The sequence below is a fragment of the Dama dama genome, chromosome 14 (assembly GCF_033118175.1).
Source record: "Dama dama isolate Ldn47 chromosome 14, ASM3311817v1, whole genome shotgun sequence".
Lineage (NCBI taxonomy): Eukaryota > Metazoa > Chordata > Mammalia > Artiodactyla > Cervidae > Dama > Dama dama.
The window spans coordinates 35,065,250-35,091,422 of NC_083694.1; the positions used below are offsets into that span (position 1 = coordinate 35,065,250).

Sequence of the window (26,173 nt, forward strand, 5' to 3'; positions counted from 1 at the left end):
AATATATTGATTTTATCCTAAATTTAATTCAGCTGATTTTGGCCTATTATTTTAGTCTTTTAGATCTACCTCCCTGGATTGGAATTGGGAATGTTGAGCCAGGTACTTTTATTTCTTGTTTTAGCCCCAATTCTATATTTAGAATTTTTTAAAAATAGAAATATTGTGGGTTGACAATATTGTGTTAGTTTTAGGTATACAGCAAAGTGATTCATTTATATATGTGTATGTATCTATATTTTCAAATTATTCTCATTATAGATTATTACAAGATATTGAATATAGTTTATTGTGCTATACAGTAAATCCTTGTTACTTATCTATTTTATGTATAGTAGTTTGTGTCTGTTGCTCCCACACTCCAAATTTATCCCTCCTCTCCACTCTTTCCCTTTTGGTAACCATAAATTTGTTTTCTATGTCTCTCTATATTTTTTGTTTTCATTGACTCAATGGACATGATTTTGAGCAAACTCTGGGACATAGTGAAGGACACAGAAGTCTGGCATGCTGCAGTCCATGGGATCACAAAGAATCGGACAAAACTTAGGGACTGAACAACAATATACTTTTTAATCTCCATTTTTCTATAGGATTGTTTGTATTGTTATTTATTTATAGGAACTATTCAGGATTTATTACACAAATTTTGTTGATTATAGATGCCCTAAACATTTATCTTTTTGTTCATTGACTTCTCACTTTCTTCATGTATTTCTGATGGCCAAAAATTCATTATTCAAATATTAATTCAGTCAAATTAATTAGCTCTCTTTCTTTATGTTTTTGTTTTTTGCATCTTAAAAAATATCTTTCTTTTACCCTGGTATCATAAATATATTTTCCTGTAACTTGTTCAAAGAGTCTTAGAATTGTGCTTTTCACAGTTATGTCTTCAATCCACCTGGAATTGGTTTGTGTAGGATATGAGGTGGGGACCCAATTGTGCCAACATCAGGGGTCTTATTGAAAGTATCTTTTTTCTACTGCAATATTATCTTTATCTTACGTCAACTTAACGTATGTGAATAAACCTGTTTAGGGGCTCTGTATTCTGCTTCAGAAATCTTTTAAAGCTATTTTTATGCTAATAAGTCCCTTAGACTACAAGTAAATCAAAACAATCAATCCTAAAGGAAAGCAACCCTGAATGTTCATTGGGAGGACTGATGCTGAAGCTGAAGCTCCAATACTATGGCCACCTGATGTGAAGAACTGACTCATTGGAAAAGACTTTGATGCTAGGAAAGATCGAAGGCAGGAGGAGAAGAGGATAGAGGAGATGGTTGGATGGCATCACCAACTTGATGGACATGAGTTTGAGTAAGCTCTAGAAGTTGGTGATGGACAAGGAAGCCTGGCGTGCTGCAGTCCATGGGGTCACAAAGAGCCGGACATGACTGAGTGACTGAACTGAACTGAAAGATGGAGACACTTGCTAGTAACAATCGCTAAATACAGAATACTGAGTGGCTGGAGTCAGTGACTACCAGCCTTCTCCTAGGACCTTACATTCTAACCTTTTCAATATCTGAGCTGTTATCAAAATATTACTAAAATGTTGAGGTTAAGAACCTGCCTCCTGTTAGATGCATTGACAAGTCAAGTAACGAAGGGGTTTCCCTGAGTTGTCTTCTGCTGCTTAGTTTTTCCCACAACAAGAGAAGATTCTGAAGGATAGATAAATGAATTCCAATAGCATGTTTAATTTGGGTTTCTTTTCTTTTCAACTTTTAAATCTCCTGGATATACAGTGAAATTTCACAGTAAGAGACATCACATTAAATATAACCGTAAAAGAGCCAGACAACAGAAAGCATTTTTAGGATGTATAACTTATCAACTTTCCTCTGAAGATTGTAATGATAATAGCTTGCACTTATTGAACATGGAGTGTGTTCCAGGCACTGAGGTGTTTTACATGAAGTATATTTAGTTCTCACAATATACATCATATGAGGTGTATATTATTATTAATACTCTCATATTGCCCAAGGAAAATGTGAGGCTCAGAAAGACTAAGAATTTCTTAAGTTTTCCAGATATGTAAGTGGTGGAAATGGGTTTCTAACTTAGTCAAATATGTTGAATTATAGTTAAGAGCCTTCCTTCTTAATACCATGAAATACTCTCACTTGAAGTGTCCCTGTTCTGTTTAATATCATCTACTTTATCTCTGTCCTCATGAGAATTGAGTAAAATGAGGCAGGATGATATTTGTGTTAGATGAGATTCTATATTGCTAGCACAGAAAGCCTGGCTCAAGCTGGCATTAATAACAGATTTAGATAATGTGCCTACTTCCACATGAAAACTGGAGCTGGGGGAACATCATTGGCTCAGGACAGGATGATGTATACCCACCCATGAACCACACACTGAGGCAAGGGGAAAATGGATAACTGAGATTGCAGTTTAGTCAATTCCTGAAGTCAGGGATGGGAAAAATCCCATTGAAATTGAATGTCTGCCCCTTGAGGTGGGGAGAGGGGAAATGGGAATATAGAAGCACAGGGAAATGAAGAAAAATAAGTCAAACAAAGGGTATCCTTAGTTCCTTTCCCACTAAAAGATTAACACATACATTAAACTGAAAGAAAGATCATGGTTAGATCCCAAATCTTAAAAGAATTCCACTGACAATGTGTGAATTAGCTCTCCACTAGCTGCATTGTGGCCTTCCCTGTAGCTCAGACAGTAAAGAATCTGCCTGCAATATGGGAGACCTGGGTTTGATCCCTGGGTTGGGAAGATCCCCTAGAGAAGGAAATGGCAACCCCCTCCAGTATTCTTGCCTGGAGAATTTTTGCCTGGACAGAGGAGCCAGGTGGGCTATAGTCCATGGGGTCGCAAAGAGTTGGACATGACTGAGAGACTAAATAAGAAAGTTCCAGGAAAACATCTATTTCTGCTTTATTGACTATGCCAAAGCCTTCGACTGTGTGGATCGCCACAAGCTGTGGAAAATTCTGAAAGAGGTGGGAATACCAGACCACCTGACTTGCCTCTTGAGAAATCTGTATGCAGGTCAGAAAGCAACAGTTAGAACTGGACATGGAACAACAGACTGGTTCCAAATAGGAAAAGGAGTACGTCAAGGCTGTATATTGTCACCCTCCTTTTTAACTTATATGCAGAGTACATCATGAGAAACACTGGGCTGGAAGAAGCACAAGCTGGAATCAAGATTGCTGGGAGAGATATCAATAACTTCAGATATGCAGATGACACCACCCTTATGGCAGAAAGTGAAGAGGAACTAAAAAGCCTCTTGATGAAAGTGAAAGAGGAGAGTGAAAAAGTTGGCTTAAAGCTCAACATTCAGAAAACTAAGATCATGGCATCTGGTCTCATCACTTCATGGGAAATAGATGGGGAAACAGTGTCAGACTTTATTTTTTTGGGCTCCAAAATCACTGCAGATGGTGACTGCAGCCATGAAATTAAAAGACACTTACTCCTTGGAAGGAAAGTTATGACCAACCTAGATAGCATATTAAAAAGCAGAGACATTACTTTGTCAACAAAGGTCCGTCTAGTCAAGGCTATGGTTTTTCCAGTGGTCATGTATGGATGTGAGAGTTGGACTGTGAAGAAAGCTGAGCGCTGAAAAATTGATGCTTTTGAACTATGGTGTTGGAGAAACTCTTGAGAGTCCCTTGGACTGCAAGGAGATCCAATCAGTCCATCCTAAAGGAGATCAGTCCTGGGTGTTCATTGGAGGGACTGATGCTGAAGCTGAGACTCCAATACTTTGGCCACCTCATGCAAAGAGTTGACTCAATGGAAAAGACCCTGATGCTGCGAGGGATTGGGGGCAGGAGAAGGGGACGACAGAGGATGAGATGGCTGGATGGCATCACCGACTTGATGCACATGAGTTTGAGTAAACTCCGGGAGTTGGTGGTGGACTGGGAGGCCTGGCGTGCTGAGATTCATGGGGTCTCAAAGAGCCAGACACAACTGAGCAACTGAGCTGAACTGAACTGAGAGGAAGGACAGCACAGCTGCATTTTAACAAATTATTCCAAATTTTGGCTGCTTCAAAGAAGCACTTACTTCTTTGAGTCAGTAACCTGAGTGTGGCTTAGCTGGCTCAGTGTTTTTTATCGGGTTGCTGGGGAAAGATCTTCCAAGCTGGTTGTTGGTAGAATTTAGCTTTTCCTGGGCTGTTGCACTGAGGCAGTTTCTTATCACGTGGACCTCTCCTTAGGGCAGCTCACAGCAGGCGGCTGGCTTCCCTGAGAACAATCAAGGAAGAGAGCCAAGGAAAAATGTCCAGGACAGTCTTTTTATAACCTAATCTTGGAAGTGACATCCTATTGCTTCCACTGTATTTTATTCTTTAGAAGTGAGTCAGTAAGTCTATCCTTTTCTCAGGAAAGAAGAGAGAGAGAGAAGTGTGAAAATCAATCATAAGGTGGGAATATATGGGGCCATCTTAGAAGCTGCATACTATGTGTGGGCTTCCCAGGTGGCTCAGTGATAAAGAATCCATCTGCCAAAGAAAGAGACGGCAGTTCGATCTTTGGGTTGGGAAGATTCTTTGGAGAAGGAAATGGCAACCCACTCCCGTATTCTTGCCTGGGAAATCCCAAGGACAGAGGAACCTTACAGGGCTACTATCTGTGGGGCCGCAAAAAGAAACAGACATGACTTATCGACTAAGAAAAAAAAAGCAAACATAATGTGTTCATTTGTATGTGGGTGGGTGGGTGTGTATGTGTGTTTTAGGGACGGTGGGCAGTCAGTGGTTGCACATGGTACGGGCCAAAAGAGTATGAGTTCTTATGAATTTTTCTGTTAAGAGTATTGGAGAGTTAAAATGGTAGTTGTCCCTACAGGAAATATATGACATTCACAAATTGAGAATTTGAGCCAGCTTAATAAAGTGACTATTTCCAAAGGTGTGGTAAGTTAGGTACAGAGAAATTACAAGGAATAGTGCATTACCCAAGAGGTTGAGACAGTTTGGTGTATCACTCTCCTGAGGTCTGAAGCAGCATGAGGAAGGAGTGGTTACTAGAACTGGGAGAGGGTTTTGTATGAGAAGACCCCAGGATAGAAGCCACGACTTTTCACCTTATGAAGCAGTCAGCCAATGGCATCTCAACAGGGAGGGTGCCAGGGGAATAAATACACTGAATCACTCTCCTCCACCCTTCTGTTGGTACCACCCACTGGCAGAACTCAACAAGAAGCCAGAAAGCAAGACATCCACTAATATGGTCAATATAGCCCAGTCTCTAACCACACACAGTAATGTGGGAACAGCAGAGAACAGACTAGGAGGACAGTGAGAAGATACCCAGTACAGATTTCAAGCATCACGATGAACAAAGCTAGTGGATGTGATGGAATTCCAGTTGAGCTATTTCAAATCCTGAAAGATGATGCTGTGAAAGTGCTGCACTCAATATGCCAGCAAATTTGGAAAACTCAGCAGTGGCCACAGGACTGGAAAAGGTCAGTTTTCATTCCAATCCCTAAGAAAGGCAATCCCAAAGAATGCTCAAACTACCACACAATTGCACTCATCTCACACGCTAGTAAAGTAATGCTCAAAATTCTCCAAGCCAGGCTTCAGCAATACGTGAACTGAGAACTTCCAGATGTTCAAGCTGGTTTTAGAAAAGGCAGAGGAACCAGAGATCAAATTGCCAACATCCGCTGGATCATCAAAAAAGTAAGAGTTCCAGAAAAACATCTATTTCTGCTTTACTGACTATGCCAAAGCCTTTGGCTGTGTGGATCACAATAAACTGTGGAAAATTCTGAAAGAGATGGGAATACCAGACCACCTGACCTGCCTCTTGAGAAACCTGTATGCAGGTCAGAAAGCAACAGTTAGAACTGGACATGGAACATCAGACTGGTTCCAAATAGGAAAAGGAGTACGTCAAGGCTGTATATTGTCACCCTGCTTATTTAACTTATATGCAGAGTACATCATGAGAAACACTGGGCTGGAAGAAGCACAAGCTGGAATCAAGATTGCCAGGATAAATATTAATAACCTCAGATATGCAGATGACCCCACCCTTATGGCAGAAAGTGAAGAGGAACTAAAAAGCCTCTTGATGAAAGTGAAAGAGGAGAGTGAAAAAGTTGGCTTAAAGCTCAACACTCAGAAAACTAAGATCATGGCATCTGGTCCCATCACCTCATGGGAAATAGATGGGGTGACAGTGGAAACAGCGTCAGACTTTATTTTTTTGGGCTCCAACATCACTGCAGATGGTGACTGCAGCCATGAAATTAAAAGACACTTACTCCTTGGAAGGAAAGTTATGACCAACCTAGATAGCATATTAAAAAGCAGAGACATTATTTGCCAACAAAGGTTCATCTGGTCAAGGCTATGGTTTTTCCAGTGGTCATATATGGATGTGAGAGTTGGACTGTGAAGAAAGCTGAGCACTGAAAAATTGATGCTTTTGAACTATGGTGTTGGAGAAACTCTTGAGAGTCCCTTGGACTGCAAGGAGATCCAACCAGTCCATCCTAAAGGAGATCAGTCCTGGGTGTTCATTGGAAGGACTGATGCTGAAGCTGAAACTCCCGTACTTTGGCCACCTCATGAGAAGAGTTGACTCACTGGAAAAGACCCTGATGCTGGGAGGGATGGGGGGCAGGAGGAGAAGGGGACGACAGAGGATTAGATGGCTGGATGGCATCACCAACTTGATGGGCATGAGTCTGAGTAAACTCCGGGAGTTTGTGATGGGCGTACTGCAATTCATGGGGCTGCAAAGAGTCAGACACGACTGAGTGACTGAACTGACTGACAGATTTCAATGGAGTGCATATGAGGAAAACCATATCCTTAATAAGGAAAGATGAAGAAACAGTCTTCCATGACTAGGTATTATTTAGTGCAAGCTAGATGGAGGAGTTTGCTGACAGAGAAAGGTATTTAATATCAGAACAGGCTTTCATATAATTGCATCTCTTGAAGATCCTCAAAAATGGGAAACATGCATCCACCTCTATGAAAAGATTTGGGCAAACTGTACTGATGAAAGAAGCATGGGTAGCTAAGATGACTTTGAAGGGTCCTTGTAACTTGAGGATTTGGCGTTCCAGGGGGAGGGATGGAAATCAGGGAACTGGATCTCCTGCAAAATATTCACAACTCTTTGAAATGGAAATGAGGCTCTTCCTATTTAGGAATCAAATTAAAGCAAGTATTCAGGGTGTTAGCAGGCTGTGCTCCTGCTTGTTTGAAGTGGCAGCTAAAGGAGGGAGGTGTGCTTTTCCCTGGATGAAGCAGGATCTTGCTCAGCCTGTTTTCATCTTTACTTAGCACCTGCTGGCCGGGAGTGGTGTCGCCCGAGCAATCAGACAGTAGACGTGCCAAGAGTCTGACCTCCCCGTGTCTGCTGCCCCTCCCCCAAGCCCCATGACACCTCTCCTGATATAGATGGACAGGGATTGGTTTAAAATGACAGTCTCAAGTTCGTGTAGGAAGAGAAAGTTAATTCAAAGAAACTGTCAGGCAAGCTTCCTCTCTCTGTAGGAATAATTATTATCCCCTTTCACCATGGCCCACCTGGGAGCCCACTTTGCCTTCAGATCCCGCTGGCAGAAGACCGATGATGAACTCTGTCGACATAGCATGTCCTTTATTCTTCACAAAGCCATTTGCAATGACTTCTTTCAGAGCTATCTCTACCTGCTGGAAAATATTCCCCTGGGTAAGTGAGTCAGAGCTCCTAGATAAGGGATAAGAAATGACTGGAGCCACTGTGTGAGGTTGTGGGGCTTTTCCAAAAGGAATTAGAACAAGGACACTTTTCAGATAAAAAGGACACACAACCATTTAAACGGCTTAAATGTTTCAATGGCATTCTTTTATGGAGAGTGCAAAGATCAAGCGCTGCCTGGAAGGTCAAGCCTCTATTTTGGGACTTCCATGCACCTCAGACTTGAGTAACGTGCTTCTCTGGGTGTTGGTTGCCTGAATATCAGGCTTGTAGAAATGAATTTCTTGAGTTTGAAAGGACATTTTTTATATTTGCAAAAATTTAGAGGTGAGTAAATTAGGTAACTCAAAGATGAGAGTATTAATGCAATAGCATATCAACTAAGAATTAAAAAGAATGGCTAAACAATAATAGATCAAGGTTGTTGGGGTGAATGAGTGAGTGTGTGTGTGTGTGTCTGCATGTGTATGCATGAGCACACACTCCACATAACGCTTTCTGGCCTTTCTGAGTTACAATATTAGTCTGAGAGTTTAAAGGAGCTGATTTTAGTGTGATCTCTGAATGCTAAGAAAAAAACTGGGCAGTAGTCTGTCTCCATTTTAGTTATTTCCTCTAGTTTTCAGGGAATTGGACAACAGGGCAACATAAAGCTTATCTGGTTTGTCTACACTGCTTTTCTCAGCCTGTGTGAAAGTGGTTAGTTAAGCGCACTCTTAACAGCCCTGAAGAGGAAATAACTTGTGATTAAAGAGTGAAGTATCCCCTTTGATTTATATTCCCCCAATGAAAGCAGGAGCAGTATGTTTCAGCCCCAGTCTCTTTTCTTAAGGTTGCTGAAAGCCCCATTGTACACTTGATATGGGCAGGCTTTCCAGATGGGCAAGAAGCTACATAATTCTTTGTATTGCATTGAAGACTATGTTACCAGCCTATCAAAGTCACTTTCTAAGTCCATTTCTGAGGGGAATCTTTAATTCTAGATATACAAATGGCTTCATCTCACATATACACACACACACACACATATATATATATATGTGTGTATATATATATATATATTCCTTATACAAATTTCTCATTTATGACTTTATTTGATCCTCATAACCACATGATGAGATAGATAGGGTCAGCATTATTACTTTTCTATGCACCTTCTCACTCTTGTCCCCTGTCCTATTTTTTCAAAGTGAGGAAAAGAAAATTCAGAGATGATGAGAGCAGTCTAGATAGGTCTCACCTAGGTACCAAAGCAAGAACCAGGGCTCTTCCTGGTAGATCACATTTTGTTGTTCAGTCTCTAAGTTGTTCCCATTCTTTGTGACCTCATGGACTGCAGCACTTCAGGCTCCTCTGCCCTTCGCGGTCTCCTGGGGTTTGCTCTAATTCCCCTCCTTTCTGTTGGTGCTGCCATCCAACCATCTCATCCTGTGCCACCCTCTTCTCCCTTTACCTTCAATCTTTCCCGGTTTCAGGATCTTTTCCAACGAGGTCCATTCTTTGCGTCAGGTGGCCAAAGTATTGGAGCTTCAGCTTCAGCAACAATCCTTCCAATGAATATTCAGAGTTGATTTCCTTTAGGACTGACTGGTTTGATCTCCTTGCAGTTCACGGACTCTCATGAGTCTTCTCCAGTGCCATAATTCAAAAACATCAAATTTTCAGTGCTCAGCCTGCTTTATGATCCAAACTCTCTGATCTACCCATAAGTAATTCCTTTAGGACATAGTGGACATCTCATCTGTATCCAAATGGAAAAGTTAGAGCAGTTTATTTGGAGGATGATGATGTTCTGACCACTCCATATATTTTGTCAGACCACTGGAGACACTCTTTGGACGATACCTCAGTAACAGTAGCTTGTTGGCTGTGTTGCATTAGTCTGGCGAAAGATATAAATTCAATAACTTATGAGAGACTTGCTAAGGGGTAGATGACTGCCAAATTTTAAAAGTAATTATTAGAGATTAAAATCTCATCTCTGAAAGTAGCTAAAGATGAATTTAAAAGACCCCAATAAGTATTTATTAGAAAAATTAAATGGCCCCTTACTAATAATTAATTGCAGGTTTCCAACATCCTGAGTTCAAATTCTGGCACTGCTACTGATAGAGAAATCACCCCTGCAATTTGCTAAACTCTGAGCATCATTTTCCTCAAAACTGTGGGGCTGTTGGAGTATTAAATGCAATTATATATGTGAAAATCGTCAATGCTCAGTAAGCAGTAGCATTTCATTTCCTTTCTTAGAACCAGCTCTCTTTTAAAGTCACCAAGCAGCCTTCCTTAGAACAGGCATTACCGAAGATAAGCTTAATTCGCTGTATGAGAGTTTTCAGGCTTCAGTGGATATTAATGTTTTCAGTTTGGAAATAAAACTCAGCCAGTGGAAGCACTCCTTCCCCAGCCCCACTGAGGTGTTTTAGAGTTGGCTTCCCCTCCTCTTGATGATTTCAATACTTCATAGAAGTGAAAATAAAGCCCTTCTTTTAAAAGACTGGGGAGCCCTACTGTAGAGTCTGCACAGAGAGTTTGTTGTTTGGAGTAATTATGGGAAGAATGGTGGCTAACCAGACTCTTTGATTCCTTCTTTCCTTCCTTCCTTCCTCCAACTGCCTGCGTTAGGCAGTCAGCCTCACACCAGCTCACTGTGAAGTGACATTCAGTCATGGGGACACTTGCTGAAATATCCCTGGCTAACTTCAGTGATTCCTGGAGAAGCAAGAGCATGCATATTCCAAGTCTTCAATGGAACTCTTAGCTATGCCATTGACTATGACAGATCTTCACAAAGAAATGGAAACATGCTTGTTACTCTCAGTGGTTTGCATATGTTAATTATCTCTGTTCACCCTCTCAACATCTGTATTAGGTGGTGGTGTTATTTTCTCTCTTGAATCTGAAGAACTGATCCACAGAGGAAGTAAGTAACTGGCCAAAGATCACACGGTGAGGAGTGTGGAGCAGGATTAGAACCCAGGCCAGTTGAACTTTCTAACCACAAAATCATGCTGCCTCCCAGTGTAAATGGCAGCTTGACTAATGAGGGGAGCACTATAAGTTTTACTAAATTTTTCCAGCTGACAGGAATATAAAAAACAGTCCATGAGGAGCACTAGCTTTCTATTGAAGAAATCAGAAAGATGGGTGAGCCAGTGAATGGGTTCATATAATCTAGTTATACCAGCCCAAATTCAGTTAGAGGCCTGGAGTGAATGAATTTGTCGTAGGTGGCTGTTTGTAAACAAATGGGAAGTAGAGTAGGAAAACAACTTATGTAAATCTCCAGTTTGTAGAGCAGTGTGGGCCTGTATACAATCCAACTTGGAGGTGTACACGTAAGCCAACTCCTCAGCAATTCTTCTAGCACTATCCACAGCATATTTTTAAGGACACAGAAGTCAGTGAATATTTATTCATTATATATTGTGCAAGAATCTATTACTCCTGGACATTGTTAAAGGCTTAGTCTAACTTGGCATTTAGAATAATACTTCCATGCAGTTTAGCAAAAGGAACAAAGGCTTTGCATTTAAGTAAGTTTGGGTTAGGACCTGACTGTGACACTTCTTTTCTCCATAATACTGAGCATGTTACTAAACTTTTCTGATTTTTTTCATTACTTATCTGTAAAATAGTGATTATAATTCCAGTTTTTGTGAGGATTAAGAGAGATAACATGAAGAGATGACATGAAAGTGCCTTGGCATAATGTCAGGCACATGGGAGGTACCTACTAATGGTTATTAACTCCCCTTCACTTACCCCTTTTTAGAAGAATTAGGCTCTGAGGAAGAAATTGAGAACAATGGTCACAACTTTGCTGTCACAATTAAAACCTAGAATTAATAAACACATTCCCTACAATACACTTGGAACTTCCAAATGAAACTCATCATACAACTTTTGGCATTTTTCAGATTGATTCCATCCCTGTGGAAGTTATGGCTGCACAACTCACTGTGCATTTTCCAAATGTTTATTGTTGCCTTTGCAATACCAATTATGTAAGACCATTTTTGATTTTAAAGAAATAAAGAAGTGGATAATTTTCCTTTCTTTAGCACACCTTCCTATACACAGTATTGAATGGGTAAAATATGGATTTTGGATTTAAATAGAACTAGGTTTAAACCCCAGTTGTGTCACTGACTAGTGGGCAATTTCTTTAACCTCCTGAGGCCCTCTTTTCTTCTGTAGATAATCACATCTATCTTATATATTCAGTTAGATATAAATGCTAGCATATATAGTACATATATACATGTTTGATCAGTGATGATTACTATTTTTTATTATTTGGGTTTGCCTAATTAGGAAAATCAATATATCCTCCTATAGTTTTTCATTAACTACAAAAAGTGTGACCTATGTGTGATTATGTTGTGTGTGCGTACATGTGCTCAGTCGTATCAGACTCTTTGCGACTCCATGGACTGTAGCCCACCAGGCCTCTTTGTCCATGGAATTCTCCAGGCAAGAATACTGGAGTGGGTTGGCTATTCCCTATATCCATTCACTACTTTGTTGAACCTGTTATCCAAAGAATGAAAAACTAGACAATATTCATTTATTCAGCGAACACTCAAAGGAAGCCTGCTGTGGGTCAGCAGGACGTAAGTCCTGGGGTTATAAGGAAAACAAGATAGAGCTTTATCTTGAGAGTTTAATGTAGGAGAGAGACCTGCACAGATAATTTTCGTGGAATGTGGGGACAGGGACAGGCATCACTACAGGCTGCTGCAGAGGGAGGTGCAGAGGAGGCCTGGTGACTGCTGGATCAGCTGCTGACTCTTCTGATGCAAAATCTCACTGTGAAAACTCTGTCCCTGGTATCTTTGTATTCTGACCTTTTCACATTCAACAGCGGGTTAGGTAGAACACTCAAGTAGGAATTAGAGAGGAAGAATTTTGGCCAAGTGGGCAGGGGATATGATGTGCAGCGGGAACTTGTATACCTCCTTGCTGGAGTGGGGAAAGTGTATTTTCCCTCCCTCCTCACCTTTCTTTACCTTACTTGTGTTGAAGGCTGAAAAGAATTTATGTGCTCAGTTGTGTCCGACTCTTTGTGACCCTATGGACTGTAGCCCGCCAGGCCCCTCTGTCCATGGGATATCCAGGGCAAGAATACTGGAGCAGGTTGCCATTTCCTCCTCCAGGGGATCTTCCTGACCCAGGGATTGAATCTGTGTCTCCTGTGTCTCCTGTATTCACAGGTGAAAGCTTTTCCACTCAGCCACCTGATAAGCCCTGAAATAGCCCTCAGTCGAAAAGGAAAAAGCCCACAAAAACTTTCAAGGTAGAGAGTGCATTATTTTACAGGCAAGGAACCCCCGACTCCTAAAGCATTCAGGGAAGAAATAAAACCTAGAGGGACTCTCGGGGTAATTCTAAGGCTTGTTAATGATGACTTTCTAGCATTCGGGCACACACAGATCTTTGGATTCTACCAGGAACACTGATAAAATAAATTCCACTCCCTCCTACCCTTTCTTGTGGATGAGAAAACAGATATGACTTGGTGTTTTCTAGATTCCACATATAAGTGAGATCATACATTATCTATCTTTCTCTGTCTGATTTATATCATTTAGTAGAATTCCCTCGAGGTCCATCTATGTTGTCACAAATGGCAGAATTTTCTTCCTTTTATGGCTGAGTAATATTCTTTGTGCCTAGACACATTTTCTTTCCTTCCTTTTATCTTTCCTCCCTTCCTTCCTTAAATTTTTACTGTCACTTCTTTCATGGTTAAATTGAGAAGTGATCACCTACAAATCTCTTTTATGGAAGACCTTATACTTCCTAAAAGCGTCTCCTAGTTGGGCTTTCTTTTCTATTATAAATAAAAGACTAACTTGATCCAGTATTCTATCTCAAATCATTTCAAACTTACTGTTTAAATCTAGCCTACATATCCTCTGAAGACTCTCAGGTCAATTTCCAGTTGACAAACAGATCTAATATCTAGAATAAAGTCTGAAATAGTTATATCCAACTCTACTAAAAACAAACTAAAAAAGGAAAATAGAGAAGGTACTCAGCAAGCATAAACACTACGCTCTCAACAAATCTTTCTTAGAGAGTTCACATGATCTTTGTTCTTCTTCAGGGCAAATTCACACATACTTTATTTTTATTTTTGTAACACTGGAAATTCCTTGGAAATTCAGCTTGTAATGTAGGTCAAGAAATAAGCACCATGTTATATCAAAAGCTAATAGAGTGTCTAGCCTCTGGTTTAGACTACACTAAGTGTCACAAAAACATTGCAATCCCATAAGAATAAGCCACTAGATGTATTTCTATAATAAAAAGGCATAGGCTGATGTTTGATTACCTTATCAATCAACTGGCACCATTGCAGGAGCTATCAGGAGGGGAGTACCTGGGGCTGGACATTACACCTCATATATCTTTTTAGTGAAATGTTCCTGTCAATTAGGTGACAAGCCCATAACCATAAAAACTTACCTATTGAGTCTGACCCCTGCTGAGCTTGGCATTCACTTGTGGTCTAAAACGTTGCTGGCATAATGGACCATTCCCATTTCCAGATTAAAGGTTTTAATAAACTCCACCAACTAGTTGACTTAAGCAGGTGATGATGAGAGTGGTTGTTTTGCTGCTTTGGTTGGATCAACAAGAGAGCACCAGGCTGTGGCTTGCCTGTGGCTTGCCCCAGAAGCATTCATCTCTGCGAAGACTTTGTGAGCTGTGATTTCTTAACCTGATTTTCTGAGACATCCAGACGAACTTGGAACAGTCGTGTTTTTTTGGCACGCTGATGCTTAATTTTTGCTGTCCCTGTTGAATTTACAAGCATTCATCGGGCTACCTGTTGACATAACACTTTACTGAGTGCTGAGTAAGGGGGACTGGTGTTGGTTCCCAATGATTTTGAACATGAGGGCATTCCTTTTAAAGTTATATTTTCTCAATCAGATGCTCACTTGTATATAAAATGTCAAAAAACCTATATATTTATTAATAGTTTAAAAACATTTGTATTTTTAAAATGACAATCTATTATTCAGTTAGTTCAGTTCAGTCACTCAGTCATGTCCGACTCTTTGCGACCCCATGGACCACAGCATGCCAGGCCTCCAACTCCTGGAGTTTACCCAAACTCATGTCCATTGAGTCAGTGATGCCATCCAACCATCTTATCCTCTGTTGTCCCCTTCTCCTCCTGCCCTCAATCTTTCCCAGCATCAGGGTCTTTTCAAATGAGTCAGCTCTTCGTATCAGGTGACCAAAGTATTGGAGTTTCAGCTTCAACATCAGTCCTTCTAATGAACACCCAGGACTGATCTCCTTTAGGATGGACTGGTTGGATCTCCTTGTGTTCCAAGGGACTCTCAAGAGCCTTCTCCAACACCACAGTTCAAAAGCATCAATTCTTCAGCACTCAGCTTTCTTTATAGTCCAACTCTCACATCCATACATGACTACTAGACTATTTATTAATAGTTTTAAAAGATCTGTATTTATAAAATGACAATCTACTGTATTAATTAATATATACAGGAAATATAGTATATAATATTGTTAGTCTCTAGAAAATAACATACATGGGTTCTGATTCCTATATTCCTTTTAGCAAATTCATGATCACTCAAGGGTCCAAATATTGGCCTCAGTGTCTTCAAGCTAGGAAATAATGATGTAACTCCACAGATGAAATAGACTACAATGGATAGAAGTAGGGTTTATTGGAGTTTTAATTTTTAGAATAAAAATTTGGAACTATGTAACCATTGTTCAATTCAAAGCCATGTGGTGTACTAATCCAACGTCACAATCTTGGTGTTACCTGAAGAAAAATATTCCTAGTAAAGTTTAAACAGATTCTCTTTTCTTATACTCCATCTATGTATGATTATGTCATAGTTTGGTTTGCTTCATATCCTGATTGTAACATTTTTTTATACAGTTGTATGTTTTACTTGGAGCATTCAACTGTCTTTTATTTTTGTTGAGGTTAAAAATATGTCTTCCTGAGGATATTACTCATGTCTTCTTGCTTCTTCCCTACTATCTGTTGCCCAGAATTCAGTTCATTCTATTTCCTGAAGATATTTTTTGAAGCCAGTGCTTTCTGTTGTAGTATAAACTGATTTCTTTCTAGATCTAATAATACCTACCTTTTTGGAATTTCTTTTCATTGGATTCCTGGGTTAATTTTGTTGTCTTTTATGATATATCTTCTCAATTTTAACCCTCACTGAGATGGAATATAGCTTTGAAAAACTTGTGAAGAATGAATATGGGAGGTAAATATTCTCTCACCATTTGAATGGTAACATATTTTAGCTTCAAAATAATTTTCCCTTAAAATATTGATGACACTGTTTTCAGTGTTTCTAATGAGATCTGTGTTATAAGCCTGAGTCTACTCCTTTGAATATACAGTTGCCAGGTAAAATATGAGGTCAGTTAAATTTGAATTTAAGATGATCAACAAACAATTTTTTAGTAAAAGTATGTCCCATGCAATGTGTGATATTTTGAGCATATTTATACTATAAATTATCCATTGATTATCTAAAATTCAAAAGTAATTGCATGTCTTGTATTTTTATTTTCTAAATCTGGCAACCCTACTTGAAAGTCAGCAAACTTTTTCCCTGTAAATAACATAATCTTCTCATTACTCTTGGTGTTTTGAAATTTCCTAAAGATATGTATAAATGTGATTTTATTTAATTATTTTTAATAAAAAAGTACATAAATAAAGTTATTTTTATTTAAATAAAAATATTTATGTATTTTTAATTAATTAATTTTAATTGGAGGATAATTACTTTATAATATTATGGTGGGTTTTGCCATACAGTGACATGAATCAGCCAGGTTTTTAAAATCCATATTGCTTAGTACTTTTGGGCCTTACAATCTCTTGCAGCTTTGAGAAATTTTATCTATTTTTTTGGTAATAATTTTCTTCCCTTCATTTTCTGTTTTTGAGAATCTTACTTAGCTTGATGTTGGGTCCTCTGAATTAAATCTTTATAGCTTTAATATTTTTGCTTCTGTTTTCTGCATCCACCTTTCCCCCTATGTCCTGACGTGTTTACTCAACGTTCACTCCAAATGTTTACTCAATATTCACTCCAAAGTTTTTGGTAATCAAAATTTTAATTTCTAAGAATTCTTTATTATGTTTTACATGGTCATTTTCTTGACATCTTATCTTCAATTATGGATGCACCTGTTCTCATATCTCTTCACGGATATAAATTTTTGCTTGGTTTTGGTTTAAATTCTCATTAATTTCCTGGATTATTTCTATTTCCTTTGGAGTCAGTTTTGATTGTTTATCTCTATTTTGTTTTTCAGACATTCACCCTCATGTATTTGGAAGTCATTTTTTATCCACAGTTAGGGATGAAGGACAAGGTAAATGATTTTAGGTAGTGGAGAAGATTTCCTCTGTTATATACTTCTCCACCGAATAGAAAGGATGACAAGAAGCTCTACATATGCCAGCTGACCTTACCAGACTCTGATGAATGTAAGCAGATGAGGTGCCTGGAACTCTCTATATGCCAGAATTACTATTCTAGGATCCCAACACTAATGGGTCTAGTTCTCCTTTTTTTTTTCTTTTCTGTTTTTGGAGAAGAGACATATTTACCCCCCTTAGATTACAGCTGTGCTGCTTGTCACTTTTGGGAGGGAGTGCAGTGGTCACCTCCCATTTGGCCTACAGGCAGATTTTAAATTAACTTTTATTTCCTTTGTAGATGTCCTGAGCTGTAAATTCTATAGTTTTGTTCCATCTTCTTTTTGTCTTCCATAAATTTGCTGAAATCATGAATTCATTGGTGGTCCCTCCTCATTGTTTTCATTGTTACAGATTGAGTTTATTAAAACAATTCATGAGGAGTATTGGGAATGAGAGAAGACAAATGGATAGATTCAGCTTATAATCTTGAACAAGAAGTTCCTCCCTTTCATCTCACTTTCTATCATTTCCTTCTGAATGTTCTCTAATGAAAATATTTTATATCTGCAAGGATGCATTTTAATTTATAAATCACATTTAAGTGCATACTCATTTACCCTTCAGAAGTGGGTATACATGTTTTTATAAAAATAAATGTTTAAAAATAATACCTCACTTCTTTTCTGAAATAATGACATAGTATATGTGAATGTGCCTAGTATAATGCCTAGTACAAAATAGTTGCTCAAAAAATATTGTATTTTTTAGTATTTTATTTTCAGAACTTAGGGCTCAAGCACATTTTCTGTCATGTTGGTACAAAGAGATAGATATATGGGTATGAATTGCTTGAAAAAGAAATGAAAAAAATACCTATCCCTAATCTACCTTGTGGTTAGAAGTAAGGATTAGTGATCAAATTTCCATAAAATATGTTAAACTTTATGATAAAAATAAAGTCAAAGATTTTTATCTTTTATTTTAAGATAAAAATAAGTCAAAGATAAAACTTACTGTGAAACTTGTGAAATTATTTATTCTCCTGTAGCAAACACTGTTGAATACTTCTAAACATAGTGACAAGCTATTTTTAAAATTAAACTCTAGGTTTATTAAATTATGAAAATGCCACATGACTGTGATTTATACATGAGACACCTGAAGATCATAGGGGTTAAGAAGTTTACCCAAGGTTAAATAGCAAGTAAATAACTGAACTAGAGCTCAAACCCAGATCTTCTGACACAAACAAATACCCTTTCCTCCATACCACTGATTTGCAGGCTTCTAAGAGGAAATTCGCTGCATGATAAGAATGAACTTGTTCTGTCACTTAAATATTAATAATGTTTTATTTTCAGTGAAATTGTATGCTTTAACAAGTCAGGTCATCAATGGTGAGATGCAGTTCTATGCCAGAGCTAAACTCTTCTATCAAGAAGTACCAGCTACAGAAGAGGGTATGATGGGAAATTTCATTGAACTGTCCAACCCAGATATCCAGGCCTCTCAGAAATTCCTCAGGAAATTTGTTGGGGTGAGTATCCAACTGTAGTTTGATTAGGAAGCAAAGTTCTGGCAAACAATGAGCTCACATGCTTCTGTGTTGTCGCTTCAGTCATATGAAAGCTAAGTGGGTGAGCCACGAGTTTAGTGTCAAAGCCCGTTTTAAGAGGTTCAAAAAGGATGGGTCACATTAAATGACTGGTTTATCCTAGTTGGCATTTCACCCTCCTAGCACCAGCTTATTTCTTATGCTTCAGGGGAAGGTGAACTAGCAGTGTTAATATTACAAGTAGTTGATTAAGAAGACTTCTCTTTCAGATCCCATACATAAGCAGTTGACACTCAGATGACTGATGAGAGATCATGCCATTTGGGATCTTGGGGTGATTTATTGAGTCTCTGTAATAAAAATTCAACATTGCAAGAAAACTCAGGCTTATGTTTAGTTTAAAAATGGTAAGTATAGTAGAATATCTTTATATTGTTTTATACACAGTTGAGATATTGCCTTGAAAAACTGTGATCCCTTTATAGACTTGGTGTTGGGTAAAACTCCACTTCCTTACTTTCAGGCCATATGGAGATGGGTCATTTACTTTAGGGGCCAGAATCTTGGGCTCCAGAGTTATTATGGTCCTCCTTACTATATAAGCCACCTTGGGTTTACTCCTTAAATTCTCTTAAACCTCAATTTTCTTACCTGTGTCTAGAGTATAACCACAGAACCTATCTTGTAGGATAATGTGAATCTCAAATGAGATACTATAAGTCAAATATTTACTTTAGTGCACATAATTATTATGCAATATAGTGCATTTATTGCTACTACTGATAACAAGCTTTCATATAATTCAGTCATTGTATTTTATGGAGTTTCATTTAGTTGGGGCTTCCCTGGTGGCTCAGATGGTAAAACATCTGCCCGCAATGCGGGAGACCTGGTTTCGATCCCTGGGTCAGGAAGATCCCCTGGAGAAGGAAATGGCAACCCACTCCAGTTCTCTTGCCTGGAAAATTCCATGGACGGCAGAGCCTGGTAGGCTCCAGTCCACGGGGTTGCAAAGAGTTGGACACGACTGAGCGACTTCACTTTCACTTTTTCATTTAGTTTTCAGAACAGACAACCCACACAGTAAAGCTGCTGTTGGTTCTACTGAGAACAAAGTCCTAACTAGCAAACAGGTTTTGTTCCAATTCACTATGAAGTTATTCATCTGAAATTTGGACTCCATTTTATTCTGATGAAGGAACCATTAAGACTATTACAAATATTTGGGATTAGGTTGTCAACCTATTTAGAAGCATAATATTAATAGTTTCCCTAGTGTTGAGGTGAGGTTCACTTTATATCCAACTTTCTCTGAAGCACCCTTTGCCTGAGTACAGAAAAATAGGATCAGGATGGAACGCTCATTGGGGCAAAGTGTCTGGACATCAACTGTGGCCATAAAGGACTATGGAACTAGAGATGATGGCTGGGGTTATTTATAGATAAGGTTAACCTGAAATATTTTAAAATCAGTGTTACTGACTGACTTCACTGAGCACTTTATCTGAGATAGTCACCACTCTGATGAGCACTTTAGAAGCACTGTCTTATCTGTTCTTCATAATAATTTAGGGAGGTAAGTACTATTATTATTTCTCATTTTCATGGTTGGGGAAACTGAGGCTTATAGAGATTAAGTATGTTTTCAAGGTTATGCAGGTGGTAAGAGACAGAGCTGGGACTCAATGCCTGGCAAGGTCTGTCTGATACCAAATTCCCAGCTCTTATCCACGACATATTTTTCCATTTGTTTCATGAAGCAGAAAAATCCCTGCTCTGTGTGTGTGTGTGTGTGTGTGTGTGTGTGTGTGTATGTGTGTGTGGACCACAGACCTCAACTCTCCCCCAATCTGGCCAAGAGCAATCCCTCCTGCTCGCCTTGAGGTGAAGCTGACTTTGATCCCAGTGCATTTCAGAAGCTTAGTTAGTAATCCGGCTGTCTTGTCACTCCATGTGGAATGCCAAACTGACCACAGGGATGCTGGTCAGACAGAGCCCATACACAGGCGCACGGACCTGGGAAAGGAAACAGCCTTCTGCTGGCATATTTATGTTGGAAATGAGCAGTCTGCTCTTTTCAAACAAATATAAGGAGTCCTTCTTAGTAGACAAGGCTCATTGTGAAGCTGTGACCTCAAAGTACAAACATAGTCTTTTTAAAGAAACGATATTTTGGTACTTTGACCTTAATAATATGCTAAATTAGTATCCAGGTCAAGATACAAGGAGTTAGGGAATATGAGTATCTGACATGATTTATCCTTGTGTCAACTGGGAAAAGGCAGATTGTTTAATTTAAAGTTTTGCTTTTCTTTCAACACTTAGTGACCTGGGACAGTGGGAAAACACTTTTAAACTTGTTGCAAATGTGCTTACTTTAGCAAATAAACAAATGATATCAAGATAATATCAATGGCATAGCTGATAACATTCCTTACTTTTAGCTTTTTGAGGGGAAAGTAAAAACTTAAAAAATGTCATTGGTATTTGATGGTTTTTTCTCTTGATATTTCTCAGAGATTGGATGACTGAAAAATTGGGGGCTAACTGTATTTCATGGTTTTTATACAGTGGTATTTAACACTTTGTTTTCAAACTCCAACGGAAGGAAGGTAAAATAATGTTCTTTGAAACAAAAGACATAGGCAGAATCAAAATGAAAATGAAATTTCTAAGAGTATTTTACTATTTTATATGAATCCATAAATATGAAGATAGGGTAATAAAAGTAAAGTTGTGAAATCACACATTTATGTGGTTTTGGTCACATTCACAGAGGTGCATCAAATTTCAATCTAAGCACAGTAATAAGCAGCCATAGTGTCCAAGAGAGTAGAGATGCTGTCCCAGAGGTCAGTCTTTAAATGTCTCTTCTCAGAGGCACAGCATGAGAATGAGAGAAAGAGGAAAAAACCTGTTCCCAGGATATTTGAGGCTGTGCCAAACACGTGGAATGGCATGGAATAAAGACAGCTAGGCAGTAGTGGTGAGGGGCAAAGGTGCACCAGATTTGCGTAAAAGGCATCTTTTGTATTTTTATATAACAGTTTTTGTGTTTGTGTATTCATGTATAACAGTGTATTTGTGTGTTTATATCATGTATTTTGTATTTATATCATGTATAACAGTATTTGTGTATTCGTGCGTACATGCGTGCTCAGTCACCTCAGTCGTGTCTGACTCTTTGTGACACATTGGACTGTAGCCTGCCAGGCTCCTCTGTCCAAGGGATTCTCCAGGCAAGAATCCTGGAGTGGGTTGTCATGCCCTCCTCCAGGGGATCTTCCCGACTCAGGGATTGAACCTGTGTGTTTTATGTCTCTTGCACTGGCAGGAGGGTTCCTTCCCACCAGCGCCACCTGGGAAGTTCAATTGTTTTGTATATAACTATTGTTTCAAGGATAGCTACAGTCAAATATCATACATACATAAACACACAGACACATATATATATATATACGTATATACACATGTTTATTTCATAGATATATACTGGCTGTGTGTGTGTGTATGTATATTACTTTATAGAAGCAAGTTTGAGAAGGTTTTCATTGGCTGATATCCTCCTATCTCTATTAACTATTCATCTTTCACCGTCAGTTAATTTAATTAAGAATTTTACTTTTAAAAAGTTTAAGGGCTTTTTGTCCAATAAATCATGTGGTTTCTGATACAAAAGCAGAAACAATTTTTAGCGTGAAAAGAGACAGGGGGACTTTGCTGCAGCTACCTTTTATCCTCATGAATGTGCTATATGCCATCGAGGTTGAGTTTGAAGTGCAATTCTGGCCTGAGAATGGAACAGATTGCATTTCCTCAGCTCAGGTTCTAAAAGTTATCTTCCACACAAGAAGAGTAGATAATTCAGAGCCCCCAAAATCAGTTTTGAGAAAAAAATAAAATTTTAATCATCCACCCTAGTATGAATTGAAATGTGTTCACTGCATGAATTTGAAAAGCAATTTTAAAACTCTGAAAGATTCTCTCTGCTTTGCTCTCTCTTTTTCTGCAAGGCAGTAAGCTACAGTAAAAGTCCATTTGCTACGGGTTTGACCCAAATTGGCAATTAACAAAGTCCTACTTTCATAGGACTTTAAATGGCCCACTTCTTGTAAAACATTACCTAGTTCTCAAACCTAAGATGTTTTCTAAAATCTTATTTTTTAATTCTTTGAAAGACCTATATTTGGATAAAATAAAGAAGGCAAAAACTAGACATGTTTGGATATGTTTTGAAAAAAGTCATTGAATGCTTTATAACTTGACTCTGGCAGTGGGTGCGTGCATTCTAAAGTTGCTTCAGTGCTACAACTATGTGCTACTGTATGGATTATAACCTGCTAGGCTCCTCTGTCCAAGGGATTCTCCAGGCAAGAATACTGGAGTGGGTTGCCATGCCCTCCTTCAGGGGATCTTCCCAACTCAGAGATTGAACCCATGTCTCTCATGTCTCCTGCATTGGCAGGAGGGCTGTTTATCACTAGTACCACCTGGGAAGTCCACAGTAGTGGGTACATACCTGCATACATTTGTCCAGACTCCTTGAATGGTACTTTTAAAACAGTACGTTAAATTTTATGTGTGTGTGTGTGTTAGTTGCTATGTTGTGTCCGACTCTTTGCAACCCCATGAACTGTAGCCTGCCAGGCTCCCCCATCTACGGAATTCTCCAGGCAAGATTAATGAGTGGGTTACCATTCCCTTCTCCAGGGGATCTTCCTGACGTAGGGACCAAACCGAAGTCTCTTGCACTGTAGGCAGATTCTTTACTGTCTGAGCCACCAAGGAAACCCACATTTAATTATATGAACTTGACCTAAATGAAGTTTACTTAAAGAGGTAGCTGAGTGTCAAGACTCAGGGTGAGTGTCTGTCATTGGACTGTTCCACAAGGTATCTTTCTGCAGGGGCCTGGGAGAGCTGGGACGGACTGTGCCTTGGACTGCGGCTCCGGGATAGGAAGGGTCAGCAAGCATGTCCTGTTGCCGGTTTTCAACACGGTGGAACTGGTGGACATGATGGAATCGTTCCTCCTTGAAGCACAGAAGTACCTGCAGGTCAAAGCGGACAAGGTAGAAAGCTACCACTGCTATGGCCTGCAGGAATTCACACCCCCACTGGGAAGATACGATGTCATCTGGATTCAGTGGGTCACTGGTTAGTTCTGCATGGCGTTGCAGCTTCCCTGCTCCCCGCTAACCGGAGGACTTGAGGAGGCAGAGCAAGGACACAAAGGGATATGTGGCTCTAGCTGCACTGAGAACAGTTAGCTAGTCTAACATATAACGGGAACTCCCCCAATGCTCTGGTCCTCTGGATTCTGCCCCTAACATCCACTGAACAAGGCTGGGATTCCCATTCTTAGGATGGAGCGTCTTTGTGCCAACCTAAATCCTAGAAGAAAACTGGATATTTGAATAACTTTAAAAAGTGTATCCCCATTATTGACAAACCTTGGCTTTCTTAGATTTAAATTCTCAGGAAACGAGATAGCAGTGAATTAGATTTGGTCTGAGTGTGTGTGTGTGTGTGTGTGTGTGAGTGTGAGTGTGTGTGTGTGTGTGTATGTGTAGGACACAGAGGAATGATAGCAGAGTTGAGTTGTTCAGCAGACACGGAGTGAATCCAAGGGATGAGGAGTGGTTTCTTTTGTACCTGGGAGGTAGATAGACTAGGTTGGTATAATAGCTGTTTTACAGAGCGTGCACTGATTCCCCTCAAAGATGATACCTGTCCTCTTACCTAAATTCTCAAAGCCTCCCGCAGCAAAACAATTCAGGCTATGAAATAATTCCTGAATGAGTGAACAAACAAGCTCCCGATTTGTAACCTTGTGGCCGTTCAGTCTTTCCTACTCACCTCCTTCCCCACCCACCCTTTCATCCTGTTCCCCCATTTACTTGGCCTCACCTGTAGGGTACCTGACCGATAAAGACCTTCTTGCGTTTCTTTCCCGGTGCCGAGATGGCCTGAAGGAAAACGGCATCATCATACTGAAGGACAATGTGGCCCGGGAGGGCTGCATCTTCGATCTCTCTGACAGCAGCGTGACTCGGGACATGGACATCCTCCAGACCCTCATTAGGAAGAGTGGGCTGGTGGTGCTGGGCCAGCAGAAGCAGGACGGCTTTCCAGAGCAGTGCGTCCCAGTGTGGATGTTTGCGCTGCACCACGATGGAAGCTCCTGACCAGCTGCCGGAGTGAACGGCTGCACTGCACAGTGGTGCTTTGGGAAGAGTGGCTCTCCTCTGATTCACAAGTTACATCCCTTGTGATCCATGGAGGAATGAACAGAAGGGAGGCAATGTATGTTTCAAAACAGTTGATGTCATGTTTCCGCTAATTATGTAAGTACATGCACACACGCTGTGACTTTTCCAAAAGATAAATGGAATGTGACATCTGGAAAAACATCTAAACTGTACCAGTGTACCCATAAAAACAGGAAAGGGAGCATCATCCACAAAATATAAACTGCGTTGGTCTCTGAAGATTTGCATTAAAGAGTAGTTTAGGGTGGGTGGGATGAAGTCTAGACCACCTTTCTCTGCCCTCATGCTAGATACTTTATACTTCCTTCCTCTTTGGGAATATTACTTCTCTTAGGAAAAAATCTCCCCCTAATTAAGAAAGCACCAGTGAAAATAACCTTGTAAAACAATTCCATTACTTAATTTTGTCTTTAGCAGAAAAAAAGACTATGGTTTCACTTTCTATCTTGGGTCAGTTTCGCTGTCCAATGATGTAATATGGATGTAATTTCATAACAGAAGTCTGCTTTTCAGTGATGGGAAAGTGTCTCCTTTCAGGTGAAAATGTTTTACCCTTGAAATTTCAGCTGTGAACATGTAAGTGAATGTCATCGATAATCTAATTTTAGTCACTGGCTTCTAACTTCTAGTCAACTGCTTCATTGCAGTTGCTCCTGTTTCCTTGATTGATAACAATGTATACTGGAAAGAGATAGGAAATGGTAAACCTGAAAACTGAACTAACTGCATTAGTTTAATCAGTTCCATTAAAAATATCTAAAATCTTTCAAAAACAAAAATGTAATTTAATTTCTATTAGCAAAATGTTTAAATATAACTCCTATTTTATTTAAAATGCTCTAAAGTCTTCATGTGAAGGATTTATTTGTCTTTTGATGTATTATATATTGCGTCTTCTACGAAATACAATCAGTTTAAGTAAATAAAGTCTGTTAAATGCATATGCTATCACCCTAAAATCATGTTTATAAGTCATAGCTCTAAATTAGGAGGAAAATAATTATTATAAAACACTATGTTGATATAGCATGACTTAGTAGTTTGATTTTATGTCCTGGAAAATTATGTCACTCTGACACTGGCACCTTCCAGCTGCAGTATGTTATTAATAACATTTTAGGGTAATGTAACAAAATGTGAGTTAAAACCATTACTGGAGAAACCAGAGACCAAAATTAAATAAAATGGT

The 26,173-nt window shown here is 39.3% G+C and overlaps 1 protein-coding gene across 1 annotated transcript; it reads left to right on the forward strand.

Moving 5' to 3' along the window:
• Positions 1-7,543: 7,543 nt before the first annotated feature.
• Positions 7,544-25,227, forward strand: NTMT2 (N-terminal Xaa-Pro-Lys N-methyltransferase 2). The gene is made up of 4 exons (XM_061161216.1): positions 7,544-7,697; positions 18,519-18,694; positions 23,620-23,869; positions 24,629-25,227. The coding sequence occupies exons 1-4, from the start codon at positions 7,544-7,546 to the stop codon at positions 24,898-24,900; spliced, it is 852 nt and encodes a 283-aa protein (XP_061017199.1). The 3' UTR covers positions 24,901-25,227.
• The last annotated feature ends 946 nt before the right edge of the window (positions 25,228-26,173 follow it).

Bases quoted from the DNA above. Each gene is read 5' to 3' on its own strand.
- NTMT2 (XM_061161216.1), top strand. From the start codon at position 7,544: ATGGCCCACCTGGGAGCCCACTTTGCCTTCAGATCCCGCTGGCAGAAG. The intron at 7,698-18,518 runs GTAAGTGAGTCA...TTTTATTTTCAG, and splicing joins GCTGGAAAATATTCCCCTGG to TGAAATTGTATGCTTTAACA. The intron at 23,870-24,628 runs GTTAGTTCTGCA...CCTCACCTGTAG, and splicing joins CTGGATTCAGTGGGTCACTG to GGTACCTGACCGATAAAGAC.